Raw genomic sequence first — 23098 nt, 5'->3', positions numbered from 1 at the left:
CCTCTTGATGCTTTCTGTGCCTTTTTGGAGGCAGCCCGTCTGGCAGCTTTCGTGGCTCTCGCGACTTTATATTCTTCGGTGGCCCTTCTTGGGAATCGGTTACAGTGAGCCATGTTGGTTTTGTCTTCGCCGGAAAGGATTGCAAGTGAGTGGGATTACCCTGCGTTGTGATAAGGGAGAAACTAAATAGTTTTTTAAGTAGTGTCGTTATTTTGGGAAAAGAACCAGATCAGGTCTGGGAAAGTTCTCATCACGGTGAATTCTCATGGAATCGCAAGGGTTCTTGTTCGGTGACATCCTTTCTGGACGATCCAGCACCGTAACAGTGGGTCACTGATACTGACCTTCGTCAAGCATCACAGTGAATTGACTACATATCCCGTTTCTACTTCATCACTCACTACAAGCCGAATGAGTGAGCGAAAATCGACTTCAGCGCCCAGGCATAGTCTCAATAAGTAGGAGTAGTTGCAACCAGCTTTACAAAATTGGAACCGGAGAGGCAGAAGTCATTAGATTTGCTGCTATGAAACTCCCACCAATGTTCAACAGCAGTAACCAGACAATGCCTAACTACCTAAGCTAATGCTCCCGCCCTCTGTCGGCCAGAAACTCTGAGATGAAGGTCATCTCATTCCACCAGCTCTTTCTTCTGAAGGGCACCCTCCATCGGCTTCATCCACTCGATCCTCCTCGTCGTAAAGATCTCAGCAGACGGCTTTTTCATGTTCACAACATTTGAATCGTCCAAGATGCCGGCCTTGACATAGCAAATCCCCTGCGTCTTTGGTCCGTCTCGCCATAGCGTCGTGCCGCAGGAGCCACAGAAGTGATTGGTGACCGGGTTGCCGCTGAGCGCGGGAGCGGTGAACTCCTTGAGACTGGCCCCATCAGTGACCGACAACTGACTGGCTGGAACAACCCAGTTGATGGCAAAGGCACTGCCAGAGGTCTTGCGACAGTCGAGACAGTGACACATTGCCTAGGTAGTCTGTGTGAGCTTTGCAGATTCAGCGATTCGGTTGGAAGCTATCCACTTACAACGGCTAACGGATCGCCCTTGACGGTGACCTTGGCGGCCCCACAGAGACAAGTTCCAGATGTCATGGTCGGTGCAGTTTGGATTCGGAAAGAGATCACAGAAAAGAGATATTGGTAAAATGGTGAGACTGGGAGAGATGAGAATGATCGACCTAATACTACGTTCCAGGTGAATGGGCTTGATTTTACTCCAAGGAGCCTTTCATGTAGCTGATTCAATTTGAGCGACACTAGGCATCATCTGTGAGACGATAGTTTCCGCGAGGCCAAATCCACAGGCGGCTCCGAGCTCCCGAAGCCTCCACGCGACCCAGCCTTTACTGTACTCGTCAACCAGATTAGACTGAAGCATGGCCGTCATCGGCCAGAGGAGTGAAAAGACTAGCATACCCACGCCTGGGCCGTCCTGGGTCGACCCCCCATCACAGCCGAGCGCCTTGCCTAGTTCATTCACTAGAGAAGGTGCAGCAGCTGGCATGCTTAGCAGCTGCTGATGGTCGAGATGCACGCTCATGTCGTCGAATGAGTCACTGGTTGCTTTTGAGATTATTTCAAAGATGTGTAGTCGGACTGTCAGATAGAGGCATCTTGCGACAGCGGCGTGGGTGGCGCTCGAGATGCTAATGAGGGCATTGAACACGGCGGGCGGCGGACCATCGAACTTGGGGTCGAAGGTTATGCTGTTGGCAGCATCTTGGAGGTCTTGAGTCACCAAAACGCCTGATCTGACAATGCCTGTGACAGAATCAGAGGCCTTCCCTAATGTTGCGGACATGAAACGGATTTTAAGGTCTACGGCTCGTCGAACCAAGGGATCCAGCAAAGAACCCCAGCCAAGAGAGTTGATGAACGCTTCAAGTTCGGACCAGAGGGGAGGGATCATGTAGGATGTCGTGAAGAGGTCTGCCAGCTGATATTCTAGTAAGCAGAGTGACCGGTCGTTTGAGTGGAATGAGACAATAATACCCTGAGATGCTGGAATATCACAAGTAGAGTGCAATCCAGCGCGTTGCTTAGCCGGTACTGCGCTCGATAGCGAAGTAACGCCAGCGCCCCACGAGCGTGGGGATGACACCCCGGCTCAGAAGTCGGGTTAGGGTCTGGAGCAAACTCTGCCGCGATCACCTGTAGAGTCTTGTGAACAATGTGAGCAAGGGACATTCTGCAGCCCCATACCTGAAAGAAACCCATGACAAACAGCGAAACGAGCACCGAGTCATTTCTTACCATAACCTCATCCTGGATTGCCCTATTCACTTCGCGTATCGCCTTTCCATATGTCAACCGCGCGCGATCCATTAGCCCGACTTCGGAGCGCTGGCGGGCCACGCTGGCCAGCGCTGCGGCGTGAATGGCGTTGGCAAGACACGAAGCAGGCTGCAATGCATAGCAGTCTTTCAAAGATGTGAGGTAAGCAATGCCAGACCTCGAGGTGTAGTCAGTGAAGAATTTGTAGACACTGGGCGTCTCAGGGCCGACAAATGGCGTCCAGGCCGGCGGCGGTGAAGTGGTGTTTCTCCCTTGGAGCTGACCTCCACCAGCCTCAGCTCGACGCCTCTGAGCCCTCTCTACTCTCTTTCGAACATGCTCCTTGGCGTGTGCGTCCTGCTGGCGAAGGACTAGGGTCCACTGGTCTGGGTAGCCGGGGCAGACGTACTTGAGGCGTCGGCACCGTGAACATGCTGGTTTCTCCTCGTCGCACTGGTCGGGGGGCTGTAAGCATGGAGCGACAAGAGGAAACTTGAGCAAGCCGAATATTCCTACCTTGACTCTACCCTCCTTACAATTGAGGCATCCCCTGGATACTCGTCCTCTATATGCCATATTCGCACTTGTTATGAACAAAACAAGCAGTTGAAGCTACCGTCGCGGGGAGGCCTATCGCAAAGAATGTCATAGTAGGATTACTAATCCTCTCCAAATTATGACCAGCGAACTTGACAAAGACACTCGGACACGCACCTACAGGGTACAAAGCTAGGTAGTAAAGAATCTCATTCTTCATTGGCTTTGTCAAAAACCAATACCGAGCAGTAGTGACATCGTATGCGCCAATTTATTCGAGCTACAATATACTTGTTTCCTTCCACAATCCCTCTCGCCTAGTTGAAAGAACTTCAACCAGGGGCACCTGCTTCACTCAAGCGTCTTGGCCTTCATCGGCCAAAAATCTATACCCTTTGACTGGACCATTGATCCTGATATATCTCAGCGTCCTCCTAATCTCTCTTTTATCTTCCTCGTGTGCGCGACGATTCCTATCCAAGATAGCCTCGTACTCGGGGTCCCATTTGCATCAGTTCCACAGCAGCAAACACGCCAAATGTAAGCCGTCAGGTGATCTCAACGCGTCTTGAATGGCTGTGACACCCGAGTTAGTTTTGGCGTTGACGTCTGCGCCAGAAGCGAGGAGGAGAAAAAAAATGTTCTCTCCATTTGATCAACATCAACCTCATGTAAGTCAATATCTTCCCACAATAATTCTTGATTTATCGCCATATAGTGTAACGGAGTGAGTCCATTGTTATCCCGGACATTCGCGTCAACGTGCAAACCACCGATCAGGTATTCTGCTATTTCGAAGAGACCATAAGCACATGCCTGATGTAAGGCATGTAAATTTCCGTACTCCCTTGTGATCAGGTCGCATCCAGCTTGGCAAAGGCGTATTACCGTGCCGATATCCCATGTATGGGAAGCTTTCATGACAGCCTTTGCATTATGCGTGATAGTATCTCCCTTGATACCTCTGGGTCCTTCCATGGAGGCCCATTTTGTGCATCCTTTACAACCGTTAGCACAGAAAAAACACCACGGTTTGTGTTCAGATATCTCCTTACCGGAACAGTCACAGCTGTACTGAGTTGCCTTGAGCGCGAAAAAGAGCGCATTCGCTCCGAACAGAGGCATTAAACTTTTCGTCTGTTTGTCGGCGAGAAATTCCCATTTTGTGACCCCGAACACACCATACTGGTCATATGGACGGTAAGGTCCACCAGTCTCTCTCGTACACCATGCGTGGGCCCTTTCGTTAATATCAGCTTGGTGATTCAAAAGTGTGTCGACAATTTCGGGATGATCATTGAAGCATGCAAGATGCAAACCGGTAAGGGAAGGTAAGATGCATTCCCTCGAAATCTTCAGTGGCGGGAGCTTCTGGGATACTCCGTGTACCCGAGCCCAGTGGAAGAACAAAGTGTGATCTTCCATGTTCGGGTCAGCCTTTCCGTACTCCAGAGACCTAAGAACTCCACTCAGTACGCCCTTCCTTGCAGATATCATCAACGCAGAGGAGTAGTTGTACTTTGTATCAGATCGATACAATATGGGGGTCACCATCGAATAGAGCGTCTTGCAAGTCGCTCCGAAGCGTGCTAGATCTCTCCATCTGTCGAACGCGCCCCAATTCAACTCCACCTGATCCGATGACTGCCACCAAAATTCACCTTTGCCGAAGAATTTGATGTGGTGATATATAGTAAGGCCTTTCCCCACACCCTGGTTCATATCAAGCGTCTCGGCCTCAAGAATAGCGTCGGTGACTAGGAGAAAGACGTCTGCCGGAAGGGAAAGAATGTCAGGAGTTGGTTTCTCGACGCCGTCATCTTGATCTGACAGTCGTGGCATAATGGGATCGTGATCTCTATTTGCGGGGTGATACAATACGAAGAGTTTTGCTAGCCAGGCAGTGTCAGTTGACTACTCGGGCAGTGATCCCTAACTCACTTCTGTCAGGACAACAGTAGTAAAGAAAATAGTATCGATGATAGACGACGACAGTATAGACGATGCGATATCACGGCGATGGTGACAATGGTGATAATCGAAGCAAAGATAGGAAACGTAGGAAGCATAGATAGGAGGTCTCGGCAGGACATATGGATCATGTGGAGCTTGCGTGAAAAGGAATCTTCCCTAAGAAAACAACGACCTTTCTAGTGGGCCTAATCATGCATCCTTTTCGGTCACGGTTTGCTATGCACACGTACTGCAGCTTGCCTCTAAGTTTTCAAGACAATCGAATTTGTAAAGCCATTTTAGTTCTGACTAGGCGGGTAGACCGACAGGGTGGGATCAAGCCGCCTACATGAGCTTACACTATAGCGCAGGCGATTCAAGTCAGTACCTCTATCACACTTAGCTATCATGCTCTTCTGTTCCTCAGGGTATGCTGCTGACTCTCATCGCGTTGCCGACCTGATGTCTCCAGAGGTATGTCGACCTCTCGACCTGGTTGGTCCGACGGGCCAGGATTTCCCCTGTCGACACCGAGAACGACCGCGTTTCTCTCGTCACTCAGATGATATTCAGACACGAGCAGGTTCAGCACCGTTGCTAACCCCGCAAAGGCGACATACTGTTGCACAATGTTAGCAACGGAGGACTTGTCAGGGTTCTCGAAGCACTTCACGCTCAAGTGGACCTGATGCACCTAGCAACCACTTACCATAATCCATACCGTCCTCAGTGCTCCAAAGTAGGCCTGTCTCACAGGTACCTGCTGGTCTGTCGAAAGTAGCCCAATTTCTTCCACATGAGCCGAAGCGTTATCCCCGTCGAACCGACTTGCTAGATCGTGACCAATTTGGTCAACTAAGGCTGAGTTCCCTGCCTTCATCTGGTTTTGGAAGATGACACCACCAACAACGACAGAGATGGCTGTCGCGATGGAGCGCAGGAAGCTCATTGTTGCCAGCACGGCAGCTGTGTCGCGTACTGTGGTTGCAGCCTGAGCCGCCAGGACGGGAGCTTCAATGTTGAGCCCGACGCCAACGCCGGTGAGGATCTGGAATACAAAGAGCTTTGCTAGGTTGCGTTCGAACTCGAGGTTGATCAAGAGCCCGGTGCCTAGTGTCAGGAGAACCTGCGCTGCGTACATCAGCACCCGGTAACGACCAGTCTTTTGGATGAACACCCCTGCGCAAGCCGCAGATAACGAGCAGGAGACTATTAGTGGCAGCAGGTACAGCCCGGATGTCAGCGCGTCGACGCCCAACACCGCCTGTGAATACAAAGGCAGATAGTACGTGATCCCGATGAAGACGAAAGCGTTGAAGGCGAAGACGAAGTATGCAGCCGCTTTCGAACAGCTTGACAGCAGCCGTAAGGGAAGCACGGGATTGGCGGCGAGCTTCCACTCATTCATGAGAAAGATGCCAATGGCAACAAGGCCGAAGACGATGAGACAGATGACCGTCGCGGAAGACCAGGGGTGCGTGACGTCGCCAAAGTCCAGCGCGAGAAGGACCATCAGTGATCCACCCATGCAAAACAAACTGCCTGTCCAGTCAATTGCCTTGAGTCCGGCTGCGACGGAAGTGTTGGGGGATGGAAGGTCGAGAAAGAAGAAAAGAACGACGAAGACCACTCCGCCGATCGGTACTTGATTGTCAATCAGTCTTCATGCTCTAATTGACACATGCAGATTTACTCACGATTAATCCAGAAACACCATCGCCAACTAGCAAAAGGACAGTCAGCGAACGATATCTTGCTTGCAGCGCCTGCTTGAGTGACAGGGGCGGGACCTACTCCAGTCTTGTTGCAAAGACACCGCCCAGTACGGGACCTACCGCACTACCGATGGCCCAAATGATGGAGGTGATGGCGAGATACAACCCGCGGTCGCGAAGCGAGAACATGTCGCAGATAATGGTATTGACCATGACACCCATACCGGAAGCGCCGACTCCTTGAACGGCGCGGCCGGCAATAAGGGCGTCCATATGAGGCGCGAGCGCGCAAAGTAGACTTCCGACCAGGAAAATCGTCAGAGCCAAAAGAATGATTGGCTTCCGCCCCCAGAGGTCTGCGACGGAACCCCAGATGGGCGTCACGGCGGTGAAGCCGAGGATGAAGGCCGAGCCTACCCAGATGTACCCAGCGACCGAATCGAGAGATGCCACGATGTTTGGAATAGCCGTGGTCACAATAGTCATATCCAGCGCTGAGAGGGCGACTGATAGGCAGAGCGACGCCATAGTCAGAGCAATGGTCGTCCCTGAGAGTCTTGGCATATCGGTATTGGGGTCGTCGTCCGGTGGCAGATCAGGATGCGCATCAGTAAAATGGTTGGAGGTTTGGTTCGTCGTTGTTTCATGAGGAGAGGCCTTCGGCGGGAATTTTGGTGCGGGTAAAGGGACAGGAGCTTGTATCTCGTCTCCATCTGGTTGCAAACGCGAAGAAATCCCGATTCTGTCGCCAGTTCCCTCGGGATACATTGCAGCGAGTCCTAACGACATGATGACCTTAATTGCGATGTGAAGTGAGAATCATGGAGAGCATGGAGCGAAGACCTCGATGGTTTATTAGCAAGCACCGGATCAAACGGGGATGTAAAGGGACCTTTGTCAAATAGTGGTGTGACGCTGTCAGACGAAATCGGTCTCGGAAAATTGGCTTGGCCGACGACAATTCGAAGGCAGCAAGAGATAACGCGAACATGATTGGCGCTTGGTACTATCCAAGGCTCTAAAGGATGCTTGGCAGCATTGTGCTTACGCACATTGTTACCTGGAACGTCCACAGGCACAATTTCGAAAGACCATTGCTGGCTGGCGGCGGTCACGGTATAGCTAGAGAATGGAAGTCAGCTTTTGGATGCGTTACAAGCACGTATGTTATTGACGCATGAAGAAACGGTATGTGGCTAGCAGTTAGGTCGGCTTGGACTCCCGCCACCGCGACCTTTGTGTTTTAATGCAGTATTGCAAAACGCGCGGGGGTGTCAAGGTTGCCCTTTGTAAGAACTGAATTGGCAAGGGACAGGTAGCAAACAGAATGAGATGCAAATAAAACGCAGTACGTCTTGATGAGAAAAGCTCACAAATACGGCGTGATGAAGATTGCGAGAAACGAACACTTTTCGGTTCCTGCACCAGCTACCCACGTTGCTAGCCATGCTGCGTTTTGTCGTGAATGGCCCTTGCAAGCCATAAAAGTCTATCTGGGTGGGTTTTGAATGAAATTCTGGTTCGTTACACCTCACGGGTGGCTGGGCTTCTCTTTCCTGCTTTATCAACTTGAACAATAATATCATTGTGCGCTTCTATATTATTGTTATTATTTTTATTATTTTGCGTTCACAGTAACACTAAATACTAGAGCCTTACACTTACTAAGTCTTGCTGACTAGGCGGATACTTCCAGCCAAACAGATGGGTAACTAGGCATCTCTATTTAGTCTGATAGTTAAATTTATCTTGGTGACTTTCTTATCCCTATTATGCCTGTTGTTCCTGTCGTTCCTGTCGTTCCTGTCTGTCGTCTCTGTCTGTCGTCCCTGTCTGTCGTCTCTGTCTCTCGTCCCTGTCTATCCCCATTGTTCTTGTTTTCGTTCTCGTCGTCCAAACAGCATGCTAACTACCATGGTTCGGGCACATCAGATTCGTAGCCTTCCACATTGGGCGGGGCCAGTCCGTTGTTTCCAATATCGTAACGAAAATAACTTTCGGAGCCGTAATAACTAGCTGTAGTAGTAGTCGATTGTTTTTGGACGCCATTGTGCCCCGTGCCTTAGGAGATACAAGGCAGTGTTAGAAAGATCGCGGCGAACAGCCAGGTCCAAAGGGGTCATATTTTCCCTATTCGGGGCGTTGATGTCCGCCCCAGCTTCTTGCAGTCGTTGGATAACAGCCTCTGTCCGGAAGCTCTCGAGGTTTTGGCCTATATAATGCAATGCGGTGTCCCCTTTGTCGTCAGTCACGTTGGGATCGCAATGCCCCTCTGCAAGCAGGTAGTCCGTGATGTTTTCCAGTCCATAGACAGCTGCTACGTGAAGGGCGTGAAGCCCATCATAGGTGCGGACTACCGGAGATGATCCAGACTCCATCAATTTTTTGAAAAGAATTAGTCTGTTGGCTGAAGAGGCTGCAGCGTCCTTGCCAGGTAGAGACGATTTGATTGCGAAGAAGAGAGCGTTCACGCCAAGTGGTCTCGCAAGGCGTCGACGTGTGTATGTTTGGAGCAGCCAGTTTTTATCCTGCGTACAGTATGAAAAGAGAGCGAACTGATCGTGCACGAACCGAACCTTTGCTCCGTCAGCTCGGGTGCTCAGCGTGCAGCGGGCGTCGGCATTGACGCCGTGATTGACCAGGGCGTCAACAATCTTAGCGCTAGCACCGATCGCAGCCCAATGCAAAGCCACCGACGAGGATGAAACGCCATAACTGTACGGATCCTCTTTAAATGGTTTGGTATTCTGGCGTTGAGTATAGTCTGGAGTCTCGGTGTCGGCGCCATACTGTAGCGATCTCAGAACGCCGTCCACGTTGCCGTTCTTGGTCGATAGCAGTAAGGCTGAAGAGTGATTGTAAAGATTGTCCCACTTGTAAAGCAGAGGTTGAACATGCTTGTAGAGGTCTTTACAAGTCTGTGACAAGTCGACAATATCTTGCCAGTGGTCAAACGTGCCATCAGCGCGGTACTTACTTCTTACCGTGATCCCATCGTCGTACGGACTGGTCGTGTCAAGGTCAGGGATAAAACAAACTCTGCAATCAAACAGATGATCTCGCCGGGCATATGCTGAAGACTCGTCATTTTGATGTCGAAGGGAGTAAGGTGTTGGTGTGAAGAAGGAGCTGCCCGCTGGCGACTCGCTCCGCTTAATATACCCCATAGGTGGCCATAGAGGTTTCTCCGTGAAGCGTAGGCCATCCTGGCCCTCGCATACTTACTTCCCCGACAGAGTTATATAGTAGTCCAAAAGGTGTGTCCACAGTCATAGAGCTAAGGGGTTTCTCTGTTCACAGTCCAAGCGACTATCTTCCGCGGCTATACTCTACCTTACCGTCATCGTCGTTGTTGGTATGGTCGCTAATATCGTTACTATTGTCGTTGCCGTTGTCGTCTTTCACCGTCGTCGTCCACCGTCGTCGTCCACCGTCGTCGTCCACCGTCGTCGTCCACCGTTGTCGTCCACTCTCATTATCCTCATTAAAGTTACCAAGTACAGAGGAAATATAGCCGCCCAGACATGTGATACTTAGGCAATCTCCTGGTAAATATCTCCGTCGGAGTAACCCAGTAGTTAACATGGTCTACAGGTAACATAACAATTCTAGTTTAAGTTGACGAAGCAGGAAGAGAAACCTAGCCAAGCGCGAAGTATCATCTTGGCAGCGATGCAGAGAAACCTTCTATTTAATTTAGACTAGTCTGTAAGATGGAGCGGGGCGAAGAGGTTGTATTTAACCAGGCTTCTGACCATACACAACATATCTAAGACCCATTAGCCATGTGACACACTCAAACGTCAATTACCACACTCACATTGGCCACCATCCATGTATCGACTTGTCCCTCATATCCTTTCTCGCCTCCGCCAGGAACACTTCAAGCTGTGCTGGCGACCAGCCGAGTGCTCTCGTAAATAATGCTAGGCTCAATCCCGAAAGGCCGTTTCCAAGGTTCTCATATGTCCACATACCTAAAGCCGCATTAGTTTGGATCAGAACTATTTTTTCTTTGAGATTACTCCTACCTAGCTCTTTGTACTTTGGGTCTTTCGGCCACGGGTTCGACGGCCATTTGTAGATCTCTTGCTTGATGTTCTTGAATCCGGCTGCGGCAAGCTGTTCTCTGTAAAACTTGCAACTATCGAGCGGCCTCTTCCAAACCGCCGCTGCCTCGAGCATGTGCGTCGCCCATTTCTGAGCGGCGCATGCGGGTGTTACGGTGCCGTCGTCACCTTTCAGATCGAGTAGGATATCTGACAGCTCCAACCACCCACCGGGCTCAAGAAATCTGGGGCGCGTCAGCCATACGAGAAACCCGCAGTCCCCCCCGGAGGACGCACTCGAAGCTTTGCCGTATAAACCTCGGCCAGTCGGCGATCGAGCCTGTTAGCATTCTGCCGTATATGAAGTCGAACTTGTAGGAATATGTCCATTCGTCTTCTAGGTCATCGACGTAGAATGTGACATTCGGTGGAACACTGTTGTTTTGGCGTCATGCATGCATTAGCTCCTGCGACGCTAGCAGATTGGCTATGCAGTCATCAATACTGACAATACTGGCTGGATCGGACTCAAGTCCACGCCGGTAATCTATCTCCCGTAAGCCACATGAAAATCAACCCAACCCCCCTTGCGTGGGAAGCTGAACACAGCATGAACTCACAAGAGTCTCTGGATGCTCGTCGGCTGCAGTCAAACCCAGCGCAAGCCACAAAAGGTCAGCCCTCAACATCCGGGAAATAAAAAAGCCAAGGCCCCAGCCAGAGAACGAAGGAAGTTGGAAGCGAATCGAAGGAAGCGAAGTGAAGTGGGCCCAGGGCGAAAGACAGCGAGAGAGGGTGGCTGAGTGCCCATTTTTCGTACCAAGGTCCATGGCCCATATCCCCGTCCCCGTTCCTGCATCTAGTACCCGGCGGAGCGGCTTGTCCCGGCCGGCCGGACACGTAAACAACTGGTTATCAAACGTGAGGGTGTACAGGTGATGTTGGAGGTCTGTTTTTTTCCCTCACACACGTATGAAAGCGTCAGCGCTAACTCCAAAATGTCTAACAATCTTGCGATCGGCTTTTTCCCGCCAAGGGGTCTGGCTGACCTAGTCTGTCGTTTTCAACCTGACTCGGGCGTCAACGGGCAATTATCCTTCTCTCGGGTTCCGTGGCCTCGGCTCCCTTCGCTTGGAACAGAATTGTGGCTACTTACCGCGTCGTTGGGTAAGACATATCCTGGAAATTGGGAAGGGGGGCCCCGTCAGTTTTGGCACAATTTTCGGCAGATGGGCTATGAAGGGGTTATGACAGATGAATACGAATAACTCACTGCCTTCTCGGAATGAGTGATAGGTCCTCCCGTTCTCTTCGCGATATCGCATGATGCTGCTGGTCATTGACATTGAAGACCCAAGCACAGACTCCAAAACAAGAAAACCGAATGTCAGTATCCGAATTTCCGAATAGACACGTAATGCGACTGAGAGAGGGGCTCGGGCGGCCGCGGGCGGCAAAGTTCCTTACCTCCCCCATGGCGGAATCTGCATCGCCGCCGTCATTTTCATCATCACCAACCTGCCCCCAAAAAGTGATCAGCCCAGAAGTTGACCAAAAAAAGCCACGCATAGGGTGGTGGGGAAGCCCAACAGCGACATCTTCCATACTCACATCCGCCTCCAAAGGCGCCGTGGCGGCCGCCGCTGGTGCTGCCGGATGCACACCCGCACCCGCGCCCGCATCCGACCCCGCCGCCCCCGAACTCGCCATCACTCAACTCTCGGCAGAAGAAAACAGGAAAACGACAGAAAAACTGGAAGAACGAGATGATTGCCCGATGACCTGATGATCCAACGGCGAGTTGATTAGTCGTACGTGGGAGTCGAAGAGCGAAACAAAAAGAGGTGCATGCGCGGGAATAAGAAAACGGGGGACGATGACAAGAAACGATCGCAGAGACACTATCGCCTAATCGTCGTTGCTTTTTGGGGACTTTTTTGGAACTTTTTCTTTTGGAGGGCCGGTTGGTTCTTGGACCTCGGCGAAGGGGTAGTGCCCACGCGGATGCTCAGGCATAACCAAGACACACTGCTTCAGCCCAATAAAGCGTCCGGGCATTCGGGCAACTGCAGCGTGTGAGTGTGTGAGTGTGTGAGTGTGTCTGTCTCCGCGGGGGAGACCAACGGACCCCAATGACTGAACGGGGTAAAGAAGAAGCAAGAATCAAGAAAAAGTGTGTCTGCTCTCAAACGTCCTGTCGCCCGTCGATCAGAGTTCAAACCGCCCCTGGGGGCCGTTGGTGGCCGCAGCGCCCTCCATCATTGTCCATCATACATCACCGATTGTGCATCCAACACCAGAAGAGAGAGATGGCCCAAGTTTTTCCCTCCGTCGGGTCCTCCCCGAACACCCAGAAAAACAGGCCGTGTCCTTCTTCCATGGCCGCCCCCCTCCCCGCTCCGCCGCGCCGCGGTCCGGCAGGTGTCAACTTGCATCATCACACACTAAGCCGGGGAGCTACAAGGCAAGCAGCCGTCAAAAAGGCAGTGTGCCCCCCCACAAAGCGGTTGTGTGAGTGGCGTAATTGAGCATCCATGGGGTCCATGACAGGAGTCAACCGGTGTGCTGGCGCTGTCCGCCCGCCCCCGACGACCCCCGAAGACATGGCTTCGTAAGGTTTGTAGAGTGCGGTAATCTGCAGAGACCCGTTGAGTAAGAGGACTTCGGTTTGCTGTTTATGGACCTTTGGACGTTTTGCGAACCGGGCGTCCCTATGCGAAATAAGCAAGGCGGCAGTGGGAACCATTGGCCCATATCCACCTCGCCGATGTGCCGTTGCGGGTAGCCGCATGGACCCAGGATGGCCCCCCTTTGCGACCCAGTCGTCGCCCCCTACCTGATCTTCCTCCTGTCTAAGGTCTTGTGCGTCTGTCTCTGTGTGGACGGTGTGGTTGTGTGTGTGTGTCCACGACGACGATATGAGGCCCATCACAGACATTGCACACAGATGAACGCATGTCACTGGAAGGGGCGAGAGAGGGTCTGGACTCCAACGTATCAGGTTGGCTGCAGCTGGCTGTGAAGAAAAAACAAACAAACCACACACCACCATGACCCATACACCACCAGACACACACATACACCACCACCTCCACTCAACACACGCACGCGGCAGCACATCACCGCCGCCAAAAGGCTGGGCACGCAAAGCAAGCTTACCTGCATCCATCGTGGCGGCCAGATAGCGCGAAAGATGAAGTGACATTGTGCTCTGACGTTGAGGTGTGATGGGGGCAGCGCAGCAGCGGCTGGCCACAGAGTCCATGTCCAGAAAAAATTCACGATGGCAACCCGGAATCTTGCACCAAGTCACCCGCCGTGAAGCACGGACAGCTGAACCCCTATCAATCCCTCCCTTCCCCCCCCCCCGTCCTCATGGATCTTTTAAAATGATCTGCCCGTATTGCTGGTCTCGACGAACTGGAGCCCTGGTGTTTTGGTGTCTCATATGCCGAATTTAACCTTCTTATCCTTTCCAAGGTTTCTTCATATACCGACCGTCTCGTCCCAGACTATTGTTTCCTCCCTCGTCGATTTTTGTTGCCCACCACCCCCCGTTTCCCAGGTCTTCCCAGTAGCGCGGGAACACGGACGCGACCATCCAAACGAAACGCTCAGTCTTTTTTGTTATCTTATTTTTTCCTGCGTTGATCATTCCCTCCTTTCCGTCTCTTTTGTCCCTCTTTTTTTTTTTCCCTCTTTCCCTTCTCTTACACAATGCACAACATGAATCAAACCGTCGAGTTCGTGCACGCTGCCATGAGTAGTGTCGATGCTAGTCGTCCGAACGAACAGGAGCCGCTGCTGCGCCACAGCCTGGCCAGCTATGCGACCGTCGCAATCTCGATCTTGGTCTTGTACGCCGTGACGTCTGTCGTCCGCCAGTATGCGCGTCTGCGGCACGTACAGGGCCCGCCCGGCGCGGGGTTCTCAAAGTGGTGGCTCGTCCGGACCGTGTACGGCGGCCGCCAGCATCTCGACTTTTACGATGCGTTCCTCAAGTACGGTATGTGTAACGTTGCTCAAACGATCCAGCAGACGTCCGGTGTTGTGTGTAACAGAAGTAAAGAGAGAGGTGTGTTTGCTGACTTGCCTGTCTTTTGATAGGATCGCTTGTGCGGGTTGGGCCGAATGATCTCATGACCAGCGACCCGGAGCTGTGGAAGCGCATGTTGGGCGTGCGCACGACTTACAAGCGGTCGAGATGGTACGACGCCATGAGGCTTGACCCCGGCAAGGACAACGTCTTGTCTGTGAGGGACAATGAGTTGCACTCCAAGCTGAGGGCGCAGATGGCTGCCGGTGTAAGTGATGTCGCATCCGCGGAATGTGGTTGGAGAGTCCTGTTGGGCTAATTCTTGGTTCAGTACTCCGGCAAGGAAGTCGACAACTTCGAGTCCAAGATCAACGAGAACATCCTACGCTTCATGGACCTCATCGACAAGTACGTCTCGGAGAACACGCCCTTCGACTTTGGCCTCAAGGCCCAGTACTTCACCCTTGACGTCATCTCCGACCTGGCCTTTGGCGAACCCTTTGGAGATTTGGCGAGCGACTCGGATGTGCACGAGTACATCCACACCATGGAGCATAACATGCCCAACGTGGTGTTGACTGCCGTCCTGCCTTGGTTGTTGTCGCTTATGTCGTCGCCGCTCTTCAGGAGCATGCTTCCCTCTGAGAAGGATGCGATTGGTGTTGGCAAGACTATTGGGTGAGTTCCCAAGAAGCTGTTCCGTGTGCACCAGCACATAAGCGTAATGTGACTACCATGAAGTGACGGGGGCTGACCATGGACAGAATTGCCAAGAAGGTTGTCGCCGAGCGATTTGGACCGGAAAAGAAGACGCAGAGAGACATGCTTGGCTCCTTCATCGCCCACGGTCTCAGCCAAGAAGAAGCCTCCTCAGAGATTCTCATGCAGATGTAAGCCCATGCCCATCGCTTAACGTCATGTTGTTCGAAATACTCACATCGTCTTTTCTTAGTCTCGCCGGCTCCGACACAACAGCTACCGCCATCCGCGGCACGTTCCTGCACCTCATCACCAGCCCCAGCGTCGTCGCCACCCTGCGCGCCGAGATCGAAGCCACCAAGCCCTCGCTGCCCATCATCACCGAGTCCGAGGCCCGCGAGATGCCCTACCTGGCCGCCGTCATCAAGGAAGGCCTGCGCATCTTCCCGCCCGTCGTCGGCCAGATGTCCAAGGAGGTGCCCAAGGGCGGCGACACGTGGAAGGGCGTGTACCTGCCGGAGGGCACGCGGATCGGGTACGGCGCGTGGGGCATGTTTCACCGGACCGACGTGTGGGGCCCCGATGCCCTCGAGTTCCGGCCCGAGCGCTGGCTGGAGGCGGACCCGGACCGGTTGAAGCAGATGGAGGGCACCCTGGAGCTGGTGTTTGGGTACGGCAAGTGGAAGTGCCTGGGCCGCGACGTGGCTTTGATGGAGTTGAGGAAGATCTTTGTCGAGGTAAGCCCCCCCCCTGATAAGCTAAAGGAAGACGGGTTGACTGACTTTTGGACTTGCAGCTTCTGAGGAGATACGACTGGAAGCTGGTCGACCCGACCAACCCGTGGAACTCCCGCAACTACGGCATTTTCGTCCAGAACGAGTTCTGGCTTAGAGGGTACAAGCGCGATTTTCAGACGGAAGAGCAGTAGCGCTGGCCAGCCAGCTGGAGAACGGACGGAGGCTTTGTGTGTAAATTGTATCCGGTTTTGGGGAAGCAGGTGTTTTGGTAGACGGGCTGGGCAGGTACCGCGGTACGGGGACTTACGATGATTATGACTGTAGCTATCAGCGGTTAATTTATTAATGAGCAAGCGTAGAATTTTGACTGGAAAGCCGCCCACGCGCGAGTCACGAGTCACGACTGTGGGTTGTTCGTGAGACCATCATGCATGTTGTGCGTTTCGTCAACAACGGCCCCCATTTCCGGAGTCGTCGGCAAGGGAATGGTTGTGAGTGCAGAGAGAGACATCTTTCTTGGGACGATTCATGGAAGGGAATGGTCACCTGGCTTTTGGATTGTTAAGAATGTTAAACATTACGACACCGGGAAGTGGGCTTGGCTTCGGTAAGTATGGAGCATCTCAGGAAGGCGTCGTCGGCTCGCTCCCTTTGACGAGAAAGTCGTGATTCAAGTCATGTGAGTCGTTATCGCTGATGTTTTGCCGTCAGGCTGAACCCGCGGATTCGGAAGCGAGCGGCGTCGTGCAGAATCAAGAAACACAAACCTGCCTCAATCTCCTCCACATCGCCCAGATGATGTCTCTGCACCCTCGCACATTAGAGGGGCCCGAATGTCCGCCCGCATCGTACCTTTCGCGTCCCAGAATCTGACGAGGCTGCCTTGGCAACAGCCACCGAGTTGCATCTCCCCCACACCCACCGTTCTGGCAACACCACCCCGTCATGTCTCGGGATTCCCAGAGACCAGGAAATCTTGACGGAAGCGAGAGAGAGACAGAGAGAGAGGAAGGCAATCAAGCTCTTGCTTGCATTGCGGCGTTGAATTGGCGACCCAAGATTTGCAAGGATGACTGGTCCGGGGAAAAGCTGACGAGTGACGAAGGGATGGATGGACCTGGATCCCAGGGGGTAAGCAGACCTCGTCCACGTTGCGAGTGGATTTCTTTTCTGGCTCACGATGGAGTCCAATTCTTCTTCCGCGTGCTCGCGCGCTCAGACATGATCGTTTCGCGCATTGACCGCAGCTTCAATATCTCATCTGACCGACATCGGCTGCCTCGGCTCCTCCTTGACGATGTCTTACTTCTGGTTTGGGTAGGAGAAAGCGCCCATCATCTAAAAGCCTTGATCGCGAATCTGGCGGGATGAGTGATCTTGCCCGCGATAGCACGCATATCATGTTTGAAGTCGCCTGCCCCCAGCCGCGCTAGACGACTCAGGACCTGGCCAGTTCGCGCCTACCGGCTGCAAATAGGTGCCGGCTGATTTGTGCTTACACGCAGGCTGCAGGAACATCGCCCAACAACGGACAAGATCCGCGGGCGCACGACAGAAATGCGATACAGCAAGGCGTTGCCAAGTTTTCAGCCGGTGGGCAGGTCCCAAGCAGGCCGAGGTGACAGCGGCAGGCACTTCAGACGAACTTAACCCCATCAAAAACGCCACGTGTGTGGGGAAGAGAGAGACCTGATAATCAAGTAACATGCATTCCATTCCGCAGCGGAAAGCGAAGGCGAGGGGGAGATGAAGAATGGGTCTGGATCTGGACTAAAACGCCCCATTGTCTGGCAAATCGGGTGAGACATTGGTAATCCCAAACACCGGTTCGTCGCCCTATTCGTAGGATGCTAGAGGGGGGGAAGAAGATAGAGCCAGGCGGGCGGCGCGGACAAAGCGCAGCGCGGTGCGTGGCTTGCGATGCTTGAATCATAAACGTGGTTGCCGCGCCCCTGCAACAACGCCAATTCAGGGCAACGCAGGCGGGTTATCGTGAGATTCCCAGGCTCGCGCTGGAGGCTGGTGCTACCCTAAAGGCCCTTTGGAGACACTGGGAGAGGGGTGTAGCGCGAGTGACCCCTGCCGGCGATGCGACTCTAAACCACGAAATCATCGTGGATCAATCTATTTGACTTTTGTTAAATTCCCTATTCGGGGCATGGTCTGACTAGCTGATGGATGGACAAGTGGGTTTCCCGCGATGCACGGTTCGCAACTGACACATGTCGGACAGCGGACCGTCCCTGAAGTATGTTCACTCCTTGTTTGTGTGAGCGTCTGTATTGTGTGTGTATTGCGAGGAACCCCAAGGCCATGCTTCAAACCCAGTGTGTATTTTGTCTGGGCAACTCCTCCTTTTCTTGTTCCTGCTGGAACTCCCCTTTTTCTTCAATTTACTTTTCTACTGTGCGTTTGCGGCACGGTCATCTCAGTTCGAAATGTCGACGAATGTCTCGTTAGCTCGGGACGCCGAGAACAGAGGGCCCGCGGCCCTCGCGGTTGTCATATGCGTCTCGGTCGTCAGCACGCTGTTCGCGGCCGCGAGAATATTCACGAGGGGAAGGATCATGGGGAAAGTCCGCCTGGATGACTACCTGATTCTTGCGTCGGTGGTAAGTCCACGTTCCCAGGATGATGTCGTCAGCTCGACGGCTTGGATTAGCCGCCAAGGCTTAGATTGCACTTGGAAAACTTAATGTTGCTTGTCACTGCTGGTCCTCGCCCAAGGATCGTCGGTCGATGCACGTAATGATTGGCGTGGCTGACAAACGATAATCACAGGTTTGTGGTTGGATGAACGTCGCAACCCTCGCTGCAGCGGTTTCGTACGGCTACGGACACCACGTCGACACCCTCACGCCCGAACAAAAGTCGGGCGCCATTCTGTGGAGCGTTGCTGGCTACCCACCCGGTCTTCTCTCATTTGGCCTGCCGAAGCCCGCTGTCGTCGTCTTGCTCACCCGCATCCTCAACCCGAGCAAATGGCACAAGAGATTCCTGTGGTTTTTGGGCATCTTTTGCGTGACCAACCTGATTGGTTTCATCACCATCATCTTCGCGCAATGTCAGCCGGCACGGTTTCAGTGGGACTCCTCGGTGGGCGGAACATGCTGGGACAAGTCGGTCTTGGTGGCCTTCGCTACTTACTCTGGAGGTGGGTTGTCGTCATCACCGGTCGGAATAATAGTTGTACTAACTTGAGTAGCCTTTTGCGCTTTCGCGGATGTCTACCTGTCCATCTATCCTGCGGTCGTCCTTTCCAAGCTACAGATGGATGTTAGGAAGAAGGTGGCGCTTAGCATTGCCCTTGGCTTTGGATCACTGTAAGTCCCATCAACCCGTGGTTACTCCAGAACCCGAAGCCAATGGTGCTAACACTCACACAGTTCATCGATCGTTGTCATCTACAAATGCACAAGGCTACCGCTGCTCGCCAGCTCCGATCCTACTTGTAAGTATCTCTCTGTCTATCAGTTTTGTAATGTAGCTAACACTTCCTCAAGACGATACCGTTGAACTCGTAATCTGGACAATGTAAGATCAAGATCCCTACCACCACTCATCCTATCACTAACAACCCCTTTACAGCCTTGAAGGCAGTGTCATCATCATTGCAGCCTGCGTCCCCGTCCTCCAGCCCCTCGCCGAACTCGCCTTTGGCAAGCGCATCTTCTCCTCCGGCAGCCGCCGCTACACGTACCAAAACTCGGGACCCGGAACCGTCGGCAGACTGAGATCGAGCATGAGGGCCTTCAGTCGTCAGACGAACGACAAGGCGCAGAGCGAGAGTGGATCGAAGAGCTTCAAGAGCGTGGTGCAGACTACCATCGTTACTAAGGGGAGCCAGGAGAGCATACTGGAGAAGTACGACTCTGACGGAAAGATCGTGAGGACTGATGCCTTCACTGTCACTGTGGAGTCAAATAAGGACTAGTATGAGGGTGTTTGATATGGCTCAGATAGTACAGACACCTGCGCGTCTGCATGAGCATCTTCAGCAATAGCATTATCTTATCATCGTATTGTTTTCTATTTGAATATTTTACAAACGCAGCGAATTTTCACTCTAAGCCTTTTGGACATAGAATAAGTATACTAATTTGAGCTGAGAAGCCCCCGAAATTCATAATTCTTGCCGTAAATGCGGTGCAGACTTAGAATTGGAGCATGAAAAGAATACTTCGACTTTCCGCTTTCAGTCAAGTCATTTGATGCCGACTTGCATTGTCGCTTAGTGGCACAGCATTGCCCGACGTTGGCGGTGGATGGATCCATGGATGGCTACAGTATCTTGCAGCAATGGTCCAGGCTCAAAGCATGCAGGTTTACGTAGTTATTGTACACACGTCCCCATCAAATATCAAGCACTCACGTTCGAAAGCCAGTCAATTTTGGTCTAACACAGAGCTTGTCGTGAGCATTTCAAGGCAGACGAAAATGAATTTTCATATTGTGGTATTCTCATGCATCAATGCTTCACAACAGGTCGGTCGTATGCCTACTTTGATCTCGTGTACGCTAAAGAGAAATACAAGCCAGATTTGGGATTGAGGAAGACAACGGAAAGTTTCTGACCACCCACTCACCCATTCGCCGACCAATTGAGAGCAAAAGGTAGCATAACGTAGCATTGATGTTTCAATTGGGCCGATAGCTCCCAAACACTCCCTTCAATCAGTTGGCACTCCAGGTCTCTTTAGCCCAAAGTCCGCATCTGGAAGTAAATGTCGGATTTAAATATGAATGTTTGGGTCAAGCTCCTGTTCTGCCCCGTCGTACACGCCTAGAGCATGTTTGCATTGCCTCAATCCTCGTACTGCAAAGTTTTCCACCAAAAGTTGGTCGAAGTTGAACCTCAATCTCGGTCAGCCTCCGATCCGTCGCATTTACAATGAAGCCCGCCGCCATCTTCCAGCTTATTGCCATTGGTTCATCAGTGGCTTTCGTCAGCTGTGCACCGTTGGGAAATGAGGTAGCCAGGTGCCCAGAGTGCTATTGGAAGGGTGTGCCGGAAACAGGCGACTCAGCTCCTGTCACCGTATGAAGATCATGTAGGGAAGATTCTACAAAGCGCATACCCTACTATCATGTATACCAACGGCTTACATATTGCTCAGGTCAGAGAAAGCGACGCTGCGTCAGCTAGCTCGGGGGGATCACAACGCTCTAGAGACGCCATAGAAACTCCGATAATTCAGCCCTAGGAAATAGGCCGAAACATTCCTCTAGTGCTTGAAGCGGTGATGCGATCATTATTCACCTAGTCACAAATATACGATGACACATATGGCTTGTCCAATTCCACTCACAAAATACCTCAAATGACACGCAAAGCTCGTCCTTGTCGCAATGATGCATGTCGTAGAAGGTCCAAGTATATTATCGCCCCGCTACACGACATGGACCGATATTAGCGAAGAATGGGGCGCTAGAGAATGATTTCGCACTTATTTCCAACTCGCAGCCTTGGAGTTTTCGTGTTTGGCCTGTATGCATGCTCCTTCGTAAAGCTGAACAAATCTGGATGCCTAGTCCAGCCAGCTTTGGGGTTGAGCAAGGCTGCGCGTGCCCTCTCTGACCACCAACTCTCTAATGCTTCAACCAATCATGAACAACGGCTGGGAAAACATCGCCTTCATGTCTCAATTGTTCACAGCCCCGGGGTAGGTTTGAAGACTAATTCTGGTCATGCATCAGAGAGACTATTTTGTCTCCTTGGCCCGCAGTCTCTGTGCAACAACATGCCGGACCGCCATAGTAGATTCGACTATAAAAACCTGAACAAGACCCCTGGTTTATGTTGCTGTCTCTATCAATTGCACGCTTTCTTATAAACTTACATTGCGCTAAACATCGCTCTTATCCAGCTCCAGTTCTATCAATTCGACGATGAAGCCAACCGCCATCATCCAGCTCATCGTCGCTGCTTCAGCCGTGACTCACGTCAGCTGCGTCCCATGGAAAAAGACCCCGTTTTCCTCGTCATGAGCTGTCTGCATTTTCCGGGACTGAGGGGGGCCAACCAAACCTAGCCCCTCGCTGGAGATGGCGCAGAGATTTTGACCAGTTATGGGGACGATGGCTTAACTTCACATTGGCGGCCGTAACTCCTGTTACCGAGGAAACTCAACGTGAGTGAGGCAATATCCGGTGTGCAAATGCCAGAATCACATCGATTATGCTAACTGGCTTACCTATAGCTGCCCCACGCGACGAAAGTGACACGGCTTCGGGCAATCCAGCAGAGACTCAACCCCCCGAAAGCTTCCAAGCCATGCAAACTGCCGCAATAGAGAGTCGCCCCCTATCTGTGCGAACGGCCACAATAGATTAGCGGTCTAGCGTTGCCCCAAAGGTTGCAGGAGCACCGGTGCCGGGTCGGGGCTTACTGGCGCTTGCAGATGTTAAAGGAGCAAAGAAAGAACTCGGAGAAGAAGTACACCAACAAGTGCGACTGGCTACGTCGCTCACTAACCATTCAGCAATTGCGAAGGCTTTATTTTCAGGAGCAATTACCCATGTACGTTGGCATACACGGCTGTTAACATGGATACCATTCACCATACGCATTCATTCGTTTAAATCATGCACCAATAGCAAATATACGATGCGTCAAAATTGGCAGTGCCAGTTATTCTCCTCGACTGCAAAGTGAAAATGACACCGGTATCAAGTGAACATTTCGATCTTTCCTCCCAAAGCATCCTGCGTAAGCTCTACAAGCGGGCATTCATGAGGACGCGGCCCCACATCGGTCCCGGGGTTACCGAAGTCTCCTGTGGTGGGGACCCCGGGGTCCGGTCTGGTGACCGAGTGGGTTATTCCCGAGACCGCCACCAGTTCGCCACCCATCTAGTCTTCCATTGATAATCCATTGTCCATCCATGCTGAGTCAGGCGCGCCTTACCTCCTCTCTCAGTAAACCGGTCGTATGGGATGACGCTTGGCGGGGTACATGCCGAGTCAATGTGGGGTCCGGCTGTTGACTCGCAGTTCTCGGCTGCGGATGCGCTGGACATCACTTACCGCATCGTGAACTGGACTGTTATGTGTGTGTTTTTGTGTATATAACTCGATACCATG

At 52.3% G+C, this 23098-nt stretch overlaps 7 protein-coding genes across 7 annotated transcripts; 2 read left to right on the top strand and 5 right to left on the bottom strand.

Annotated features, from left to right (window-relative positions):
- Positions 1-631: 631 nt before the first annotated feature.
- On the bottom strand, positions 632-1107 carry CGGC5_v016105 (putative glutathione-dependent formaldehyde-activating enzyme; the record flags this gene model as incomplete). The annotated part of the gene is made up of 2 exons (XM_032024638.1): positions 632-982; positions 1042-1107. The coding sequence occupies 2 exons, from the start codon at positions 1105-1107 to the stop codon at positions 632-634; spliced, it is 417 nt and encodes a 138-aa protein (XP_031878667.1).
- Positions 1108-1243: 136 nt separating this feature from the next.
- Positions 1244-2865, bottom strand: CGGC5_v016104 (uncharacterized protein; the record flags this gene model as incomplete). Its single annotated transcript, XM_066153462.1, has 3 exons — positions 1244-1951; positions 2008-2166; positions 2218-2865. The coding sequence occupies 3 exons, from the start codon at positions 2863-2865 to the stop codon at positions 1244-1246; spliced, it is 1515 nt and encodes a 504-aa protein (XP_066007342.1).
- Positions 2866-5155: 2290 nt separating this feature from the next.
- dotC-2 (Efflux pump dotC) lies at positions 5156-7283 on the bottom strand (the record flags this gene model as incomplete). Its single annotated transcript, XM_032024636.1, has 5 exons — positions 5156-5169; positions 5221-5398; positions 5489-6423; positions 6477-6502; positions 6574-7283. The coding sequence occupies 5 exons, from the start codon at positions 7281-7283 to the stop codon at positions 5156-5158; spliced, it is 1863 nt and encodes a 620-aa protein (XP_031878669.1).
- Positions 7284-8506: 1223 nt separating this feature from the next.
- Ank3-1-1 (Ankyrin-3) lies at positions 8507-9582 on the bottom strand (the record flags this gene model as incomplete). The annotated part of the gene is made up of 2 exons (XM_066153461.1): positions 8507-9500; positions 9533-9582. 2 exons carry the CDS (start codon positions 9580-9582, stop codon positions 8507-8509), a joined length of 1044 nt encoding a protein of 347 aa, XP_066007341.1.
- Positions 9583-10232: 650 nt separating this feature from the next.
- On the bottom strand, positions 10233-12253 carry tdiE-4 (putative methyltransferase tdiE; the record flags this gene model as incomplete). The annotated part of the gene is made up of 12 exons (XM_032024633.2): positions 10233-10263; positions 10315-10471; positions 10526-10788; positions 10841-10978; positions 11053-11090; positions 11164-11186; positions 11364-11492; positions 11593-11611; positions 11700-11722; positions 11817-11907; positions 12011-12061; positions 12155-12253. 12 exons carry the CDS (start codon positions 12251-12253, stop codon positions 10233-10235), a joined length of 1062 nt encoding a protein of 353 aa, XP_031878753.2.
- Positions 12254-14260: 2007 nt separating this feature from the next.
- lolP1-5 (Cytochrome P450 monooxygenase lolP1) lies at positions 14261-16206 on the top strand (the record flags this gene model as incomplete). The annotated part of the gene is made up of 6 exons (XM_032024632.1): positions 14261-14549; positions 14651-14847; positions 14911-15257; positions 15344-15469; positions 15532-16015; positions 16075-16206. 6 exons carry the CDS (start codon positions 14261-14263, stop codon positions 16204-16206), a joined length of 1575 nt encoding a protein of 524 aa, XP_031878750.1.
- Positions 16207-18453: 2247 nt separating this feature from the next.
- Positions 18454-19949, top strand: CGGC5_v016099 (uncharacterized protein; the record flags this gene model as incomplete). Its single annotated transcript, XM_032024631.1, has 6 exons — positions 18454-18627; positions 18797-19169; positions 19221-19338; positions 19402-19466; positions 19519-19549; positions 19604-19949. 6 exons carry the CDS (start codon positions 18454-18456, stop codon positions 19947-19949), a joined length of 1107 nt encoding a protein of 368 aa, XP_031878749.1.
- Positions 19950-23098: the final 3149 nt, after the last annotated feature.

The sequence above is a fragment of the Colletotrichum fructicola genome (genome assembly GCF_000319635.2).
Source record: "Colletotrichum fructicola Nara gc5 chromosome Unknown KSG_Nara_v1_contig10, whole genome shotgun sequence".
Taxonomy (NCBI): Eukaryota; Fungi; Ascomycota; class Sordariomycetes; order Glomerellales; family Glomerellaceae; genus Colletotrichum; species Colletotrichum fructicola.
Note: the sequence above shows the minus strand (reverse complement) of the source record. Positions and strands in the feature narration are given on the sequence as shown.